Source organism: Ctenopharyngodon idella, chromosome 21, assembly GCF_019924925.1.
Source record: "Ctenopharyngodon idella isolate HZGC_01 chromosome 21, HZGC01, whole genome shotgun sequence".
Taxonomy (NCBI): domain Eukaryota; kingdom Metazoa; phylum Chordata; class Actinopteri; order Cypriniformes; family Xenocyprididae; genus Ctenopharyngodon; species Ctenopharyngodon idella.
The window spans coordinates 3030767-3039445 of record NC_067240.1 but is presented as its reverse complement, the minus strand read 5'-3'; the positions used below and the strand labels follow the sequence as shown (position 1 = coordinate 3039445).

General features: G+C 36.1%; 1 protein-coding gene across 1 annotated transcript; it reads right to left on the bottom strand.

The window, feature by feature from the left end:
• Positions 1–43: 43 nt before the first annotated feature.
• Positions 44–8610, bottom strand: spout1 (SPOUT domain containing methyltransferase 1). Its single transcript, XM_051878273.1, has 12 exons — positions 8502–8610; positions 8293–8332; positions 7521–7646; positions 6934–7093; positions 4949–5038; positions 4820–4869; positions 4614–4744; positions 4475–4547; positions 2456–2554; positions 2260–2362; positions 1162–1309; positions 44–320 (listed from the first exon to the last, which is right to left on the bottom strand). Exons 1-12 carry the CDS (start codon positions 8556–8558, stop codon positions 246–248), a joined length of 1152 nt encoding a protein of 383 aa, XP_051734233.1. The 5' UTR covers positions 8559–8610; the 3' UTR covers positions 44–245.
• Positions 8611–8679: the final 69 nt, after the last annotated feature.

The window sequence follows — 8679 nt, the reverse complement described above, 5'->3', positions numbered from 1 at the left end:
ATAATTTGTTTATGGTTCTAACATATCCAATTTGACAGTTCACTGATACAAAGTAATATTTTAATAAAGAGTCAATACAAAATGATTCACAAAATGTACATTGATAAAGAATGCAAAAGCTGTTTACACTTTAAATTCATAAGTTCAAAGGCTTTTGATTTTACAGATATGAGTGCACACTTGGTCAGCTCATCCAGTTGCTGCACTTCCTGACAGTTATAGTCCTTTAAATGCACTTCCTGTGGTCATCCTTTGGACAGGTCAGGAAATACAGCTGCGATTTTCTGCCTGAGTCCTGATAAACTGATCAATATGGCCTCCTGCATGAAGGATAAAAACATTTAATGAACTGCAGCAGTTAAACAAGAACCTGAACTTTGCTCAAAACACACATTTCTAAGGGGAAAAAATATTGTTTATTTTCTGGGGCTGGGTTCATTTGGATATATATCAGGTACAGTACATGTAATTTTTTCACAAGGAAAAAAAAAAATCTCTCAACTACATTACTGTAATATTAAAGGTTAAAATGAAATTGATTTGTATACAAACATTTAAATTGCACATAAGGCAGTTTTTATAATAACTTTTTTAAACATATAACTGCTTCTACTCCATTTAGGGATTTATTCAAACATACATTAAATATTGAATTAAACAGATTAAAGGATTAGTTCACTTCTGAATTAAAATTTCCTGATAATTTTCTCACCCCCATGTCATCCAGGTGAAAAGAAATGAAGGTTTTTGAGGAAAACATTCCAGGATTTTTCTCCATATAGTGGACTTCACTGGGGTTCAACGGGTTGAAGGTCCAAATGTCAGTTTCAGTGCAGCTTCAAATAGCTCTACATGATCCCAGACGAGGAATAAGGGTCTTATCTAGAGAAACCATCGGCCATTTTCTGACAAAAATATACTTTTTAACCACAAATGCTCGTCTTGCACTGCTCTGCGATGCGCCTTCAACCTGTTGAACCCCAGTGAAGTCCACTATATGGAAAAAAAAAACTTGGAATGTTTTCCTCAAAAACCTTAATTTCTTTTCGACTGAAGAAAGAAAGACATAAACATCTTGGATGACATGGGGGTGAGTAAATTATCAGGAAATTTTAATCCCCCCTATGGAGCCCTTTACAAAAAATGCATTTTCTTTCTCACCTCGGTGCGGATGGTGCGACTGCCCTGCCCGGGGCAGGTGTTGAGGTAAAGGTCAAAGAGCACGCTGGGTTCAGTGATGTTCAGATTCTCATCGGCATCAACACTGGCCTCCAACCCCTGAAGTCCACCAAACACCACCAGCATGTGCCTGACAGAGAATGAAGTTGAGTTTTATTTCTCAGAAAATCAAAACAGCATATTTAAACCTGTCAGTTCAACTTTTTTAACCTTTTTTCCAACTTAAATTGCCATAATTACAGATGCAAATAGAGACCGAAGTTTGAAAAGCAGACACATGGCAGATTATAAGTGAATAAAGTTATTAAAGTATATATTTTATAAAACGTGTTTTATGCTAAAACCTAAAAATCTAAACAAGCTGTGTTCCAAATTTGAGGTTGATATCTCAAAAAATGAGCTTTTAGTAAGAATTTGTTTGGGCGTAATACCAAACTTCCCCACTAGTTGACCTCCAAGCGCCACCGATGATCCATTTAAAGATGCACCCACATCTCATATGATTGTAGTGAAAGGAACCAATGAATTTAGACCGTTTAAGAAGTAGACATCACATTCAGAAGTAGTATGGGCTGTATCGCAGCATTTGGTTTGAATGCAACCTTTACCAAATATGTAAAAGGAAATGAGGAAAGAACCCAGATATGTATTATAGGTCATGCTCAAGACATGATCAGAAAAGTAAAATTTATCATATTTCTTTATATTTTAAACATGATGTTTTGAACACTTGGCTTGAAAGCGTACAGAGCCCTGCACGACACACAGACAAAAAATATAAAAAAAAAAAAATGAAATAAATATAAATATTTGCTAGTTCATTCCCTTGTTTGAGTTAAAAAAATGGCCATGTATTAAGAATTAATACTTCATTTAACGGCCCCAATATCTCGTCACAATTTAATTAAAAAAACTAAAGTCTGAAAGCTTTCAAATGATATACAGTTTGTCAAGATTACTTTAGTTTTAGAATAAGATATTATTGTTAAAAATACGTCCCAGTGGGACAGTGACAGTTCTAAATATATTAATAATCAGCCATAAAAAAAAGACACCGGCAGAAAGCCATGCAAAACTCACTTGAATGGAGATAGAGTGACGTGATCTGCGTTGTTTCCCTTCTCTGACGTGCCAATGGTCAGATCATACCCGCCTTTATACGGACACTCTGTGAATACGGCGCCTACAGAAACACACATAAAAGGAACTCAATTTCAGTTCTACTAGCTTCTGGGAAATAAAGGATGAAATAGATGAATAAATGGGAAGAACTCACTGAGACAGGAAGCCAGTCGGACACTGTAGCCCCAGTACAGCCCACCTTCTGTCCTCGGGACGTGAGGAGCCACAACTGCACCTTTATACACTCTCCCCTCTGAAACACACACAGGGTTCAAAAAAATGTCACAGATTTGAAAACTATTTTCACAATCAGAGTTATATTAAAAAATATTCTGGCTCTTCCAAGCTTTATAATGGGAATGAATAGTAAGCGTGATTTCGAAGCCCAAAAAAAACGCATTCATCCATCATAAAAGTAATCCATACGGCTCCAGGGGGTTAATAAAGGCCTTCCGAAGCAAAGCTATTCATTTCTGTAAGAAAAATATCCATATTTATAACTTTATAAACTAGAATCACTGGTAACGTCCGTCCGCTCGTTCACGAGAGTGTCAAATAACGATGTATGACTCAGATGTAGGAGTAGCGTAAGCTTAGACGCCTCTCGCGGTTCAAACAGATAGGTGCAACATTTGTCGTTAATAAGGCATGCGCGAGTCCATTATTATGCGCAAACGTGCGCTCGAGTCACTGATCGCTATAACATCATATTTCAGTTCAATATTCGCGTAGTTGTCAAAATTAATGTACTGTGAGTGTTTTATAATGGATGTTCGCCGGACAAGTGTGTTTTGGTGAAGTTTGAGAGGATCAGTGGTGTTATATGTGTTTAATCATTTTGAATGGATCCGCATAGTATTTAAATTCAGTCCTTTGGTATCTCTCTGTGATCTTGTTTGGTATGGCAGGTTGACTTGTGCTTATTTGTTTAAGTTACTGTGTTACTGAGCAGAGTAAGTACTTTTAAGTTGTAAAGAATGTCTGCAAAGTATGTTTGCAAAAAATAAGATAGTTTAAATCTATCTTGAAATAATAACATGGTGTTGAAAAGTAATAACACTACAATACAAATGTTTTTGTGAAGAAAAAAAAAAAGGGTTGTGCAGTATTGATTCGGAGAGGAGGGGGGCCTTGGCGTAAAAACCCATTGGTGTAGAGAGATCAACTCAATAACATCATTCGCAGTGCTTCATGGTAGTGGGCGGAGCTAAAGAGAACTTTTGGTGCGTTTTGCTTGTTTTGACTCTCTGATTGGTGGGATTTTCTGTACAGCATCATGGGTAATGTAGTTTTTCACCCCGAATTCTGCTGTTAAACACGATTATTTTAAAACCAAGTTTAAATAATGAGGGCTGACGGCTTCAACAGAAGCAAATACTACTGATTAACAAACTCATAACTTACAGTAGGTTTGTCTTTAAAAGTTAGTGTTCAAAATCAATTTCCCTATGGAGAAAATGAAGTGTCTACTTACACTCTGTAAGTAAATAACTATTGGAATAAAGTACAGAAAACTGTAAAACTATTTGCGCTACAAACCAGTGTATTTAAGATTTTATATATATATATAGAGAGAGAGAGAGAGAGAGAGTTTACTTTTATTCGTACAAATTCGTATGACCTCACTGGTACAAATTCGTACGATTTGTCTAAAACCCAGTGACGAGTAGGTTTAGGGGCGGGGTTAGGGGTAGGTCATTTATACGAATTTGGCAACTCATAAAATACGTACGATTTAGTAAAAATCGTACGAATTCATACGAGTGAGCTCATACAAATTCGTATGAATTAGCCACCTCGTAAAATACGTACGAATTGCAGTTAGATCAGGTTGACTAAAACTAGTCAGCTGAAGGTCATTTTTATACTGTTTAGCCCTTTATACAATACAGATGGTTTCAAAGCAGTTTCACTGTAATAAACAGGAAAATAACTGTGTTAAAGTTGCAAAATTCATCAGTTATTAAACAAATTCAATTTCAGCAGATAAGCAGCTCTACAGAAGACAATTGTGTCATTATTCAGCTCAAATCAGTTCAATATTAATTTCAATAACTGTATCAATGTTCAAAGTTCATCAATTAATAAATAGTAAAAGTAAAATTAAAATAAAACTGAAAAATAAAAAATATAAGCCATTTCAAAATGTGAATAGTGTAAGCAGTGTGTTTACCTTTGTTTTGGTTCTTGTTGAGCTGTACAGTCACTCTCAGTCCTGTTTTTAGCTGCTTATCGATCTGAACTTCCTGTAGACAAAATAAGGTCATTTCCTGTTCAATGAAAGATCAGTCTGCATGTCTTCAAACACACACCTTCCTCATCCCGCAGTTGACGAAGGACCCTTTCCCCGGTTTGCTGGGCCGATCGAGTACGACCCCCTCTCGAAACTCCGCCTCCTCATCCATGCGCATGTGATGCGGGCTGTCCAGAGGATTCAACAGACCTGAAACACATTTAAACTGCTTATGCAAACATTCAGATCTAAAACAGGATCAGTATTAGATTATGTGAAACTCACCAGCAAACTGCAGGTCTGGATGCTTCGGGAAGAAAGATTTCCGCAGATATCTGCACACAACACAGATATGATGCCTAAACATCTACATGCACATTCATATGACATAAATCTGATTGCAACAGCACTCACTGTGGACACTCGAGGTATTGCAAGATGCGTGCGAGCTGGACGCAGGCCTGGCCTTTCTTTCCAATGCCTCTGAACTCTCCCTCAACGCTCCTGAAATATTAAGATAATGTTTTGAAGCTTGTACTATGCATTCAAAAAGCAAAACTGCATATCTATGCATTTAAATTGTCAGCACCTGATAACACTGCATCATATTTGCTGAATGATATCCAATACTTGTTTCTACCTAATTTTGGGGTGCTGATTCCAAAAATAGTGCCTGTTTTGCTGTAGCACATCACACTTTACGCCGACTCATTATTGTCGGCCAATACTGAGCTGCCGTTTGGACATAAACACGGAAGCTCTGCAATGAAAATAGCATAGCAGAATGACAGAGGACAGACAGATTTGTTGAATAAAGTCGTTATTTTGTTTTGTTTTTGCGCACAAAAAGTATTCTCGTCACTTCATAATATTAAGTTTGCACCACTGTAGTCACGTTGATGGTTTTACTACCTTTCTGGACGTCAAAAGGTGCACAATGTTTTTGGCTACATCTTTGGGATTTTTATTGCATCCAAACAGTGACAGAAAATTACAGATTTTGTGAAAAAAGCATATTTATAACCTTGTGTTTATATTTAAGTTCTTTGACATTAAAATGGACATTTTATATGCAATTTAATTGACATTAAAGGGACCCATAATGCCCCTTTTACAAGATGTAATATAAGTCTCTGGCGTCCCCAGAATGTGTCTGAAGTTTCAGCTCAAAATACCCCACAGATCATTTGTTATAGCTTGTCAAATTTGCCCCTATTTGAGCAAAAACACGCCGTTTTTGTGTGTGTCCCTTTAAATGCAAATGAGCTGCTGCTCCCGGCCCACTTTCCAGAAGAGGGCGGAGCTTTAACAGCTTGTGCTTCGGTTGCTCAACAACAACAAAGCTGGAGAATCTCACGCAGCCAAAATGAGGATTGTCAGTAACGGTGTTCAGCCTTACATTGTTCAAACCGGAGTCGACACTGATGGAGAGACTCAGGAAGAAGTTACAACTTTTAGAATGAAACTGGACGTTTCTGAACGATTAGTGGATAAATTTATGTAGTTGCTGTGGAGTTGATTCAATAACGCTACCTATCAGATTGTGCTACCAACACTATACTCGCATTGTGTGCTACCTACTGTTTTAATGGGAGGTAGCAAAATCTGAGCGGGTAGCACAAATCATCACACCGGTGTAAAATGATTTGCGCAAATATATAACACTTTACAGACTTTCTTAGGCACATTTTATTTATAAATGACTCAGATGCAGATCTATGGAGACTCTTATGTTTGTTGATACATCCATTAACAAAACATTTGTAATGTTTTTTTGGCACAGACATTGTATATCTCCAGCAGCTACAGTGAGTAAACAGAAATGGCGGCCTCCAGTCATGGGCGGGGCTTTGGTAAGTGTAGGAGGAAATCTGGAACCGTGTGTTTGAAGAGACTGTTTATGATTATGGGGATTATAAAAAAGGAGTGGGTGATTTTTACCATTACAGGCTGGTTGTTTATACACACTGTGGACACATCTGTGTTCAAACACCTTATAAAAGTGAATTTTGCATAATAGGTCCCCTTTAAAACTGAAAATATTTTGCAGATTATAATCTAAATGATACTTTTTTTCAATACGTCTTTTTGTAATTAAAACCGAAACCTTTGACTCCTTCTGTTATTTTGATAAACTTATATATATATATATATATATATATATATATACACACACACACACATAAACTTATACTTTACATACATATGATAAATACGTTGAAATATCTTCATTCTTAAAATTCCAACTGTGATGTAAACTGTACGTAATGACTTTTGTTGATATTTTTGGACTCCGCATAATCAAATTAGGTAATTATTTTAGGCCAAATCACAGAATTTGTTGTCTAGATGCAGTGCTATGTAAATCAATGACAAAAAATATAAAAGTAGCGACTCACTTCGCGTTCTCGCCCAGCTCGTCAAATATGACCACCTCATCCACACAGAACACACCACACGCCCGGGCGATCTGACCCGCCAGGTACGTCCGCAGCTCTGGTGACTGAGCGTTATCCATCACTGAGCCTGGCAGAGCCACGCTCAACGTATACACTCGACCTGACAAGACAAATAAGGACGGTTTTACTCTGTTATAGTACTATATAGTTCAAACTGGGGCCAGGGAAAAGTTTAGAGCAAAATGGTGAAAAAAGAACAAATACTATAATAAAATTGAAATAAATAAACAAACAGTGCATTATATAGTACTATCGTAAATAGAAAAAAAATAATAATGTAACAATAAAAATAAATTTAGACATTTATAATATTATTCATTCACAGTTTAAATTGGGTTTTTAATATAATGCTGCTATTTAAATTTTAGCACGGGGTCCTTTGCACGAGGATGATCATCTCTGAGAGTCAGTATGGCAGCTAAAAGATTGAAAACCCCTGGTATAGTACACATTATAGTGGGATGTACACAATGTAGTAGTGGTAGTATGCAATTTCTAACATACCAAAGCTCTGCAGTGTTGCTCACCTTTACTTTCCTTCTCTTTCTGCTGAAGCTGCTGCTTGTTTTCCTCCTCTTTCTTCTGTTTCTGCTCCTGTTTCTCCAGCTGCTGGATGAGTTTGCCCTCTTTCCTTCGTCTCTTCTCCTCTTTCTCTGGGGATGAAGACACAGATTCAGCACACATCATGTGTAATGTGATCGTGAGAGTTCAAGGTGAACACTGTTGAAATATGAGCATCAAATATGAACAAGGTTTATTTGTTCATCTCTCAATCATCATTGTTTTGCATTGCATTATAGGTTTTAAAACAGCAGAGCTTTGATCATAAAACTAAGCATTTAAATATCATCTTACTAAGACATATTATTGGCAGATATGGAGTGATGACTGATATTTATATGCATTTTATGTATGTTATAAAGATCTCATTGAATTACAATAGAATCATCGGAATTTTATCTTACTTTTTGTAAATATAAATATCAGCATCTGCAACAAATTGAATATTTTTGCTCAGTTTGAGCCTCTGAATAAAACTGTGTTTTATTCCTCCGTGAATATGAGCTCCATACTACCCGTACTATATGAGCCATAAAAGTCTTGATGGATCAAATATTATACAAAACATAACACATATGCAAACATTTATATTTAGTCGAAAGGTTTGATAAACAGCTTTATTTCAAAAAATATTTTTTTCCTGACTATTATTAATGCGTCTTTTATACGAAACAGAAATCCCAGCTTGATGTCAAAAACTGTTCTTTAAATGTAGAATATTTTCAAGCTGTCACTTACTTTGTTCTTTCCGTTTCCTCCAGTTTATTCTCTCTTCACCCTACAAATGGAAATATTATAAACACGTGACATTAAACTGACATAAACAGAGAATTTACTAGTTTTAAATCATTAATGTGACACAAAACAGCTTGATAATGAACTTCATTTTTATAGCTTCAAATGTATAACAAGCACAATAATGTAAAACAAAAAAAAAAAGTTCAAACCTCATTATTTGAGAGTTTATTTGGTTTAATTTTCTTCTCAGGAGGTTCATCAGCCATGCTGTCCTATGTGTGTTACGTCTACAATGATCCTAGAGAGAACAAAGACTCAAATATTTGGTTCCTAATGTTTCTGAATTATTGTTTATTCAGCACCACGGACATTAACTGAAACATATAT

What these genes read in the sequence shown, in the direction of transcription:
- spout1 (XM_051878273.1), bottom strand. Translation starts at nt 8,558, where the DNA reads ATGGCTGATGAACCTCCTGAGAAGAAAATTAAACCAAATAAACTCTCA. An exon ending in GAGGAAACGGAAAGAACAAA is followed by an intron (nt 7,647 to 8,292) that starts GTAAGTGACAGC and finishes CTTCATCCCCAG; the next exon opens with AGAAAGAGGAGAAGAGACGA. An exon ending in TCCAGACCTGCAGTTTGCTG is followed by an intron (nt 4,745 to 4,819) that starts GTGAGTTTCACA and finishes AATGTGTTTCAG; the next exon opens with GTCTGTTGAATCCTCTGGAC.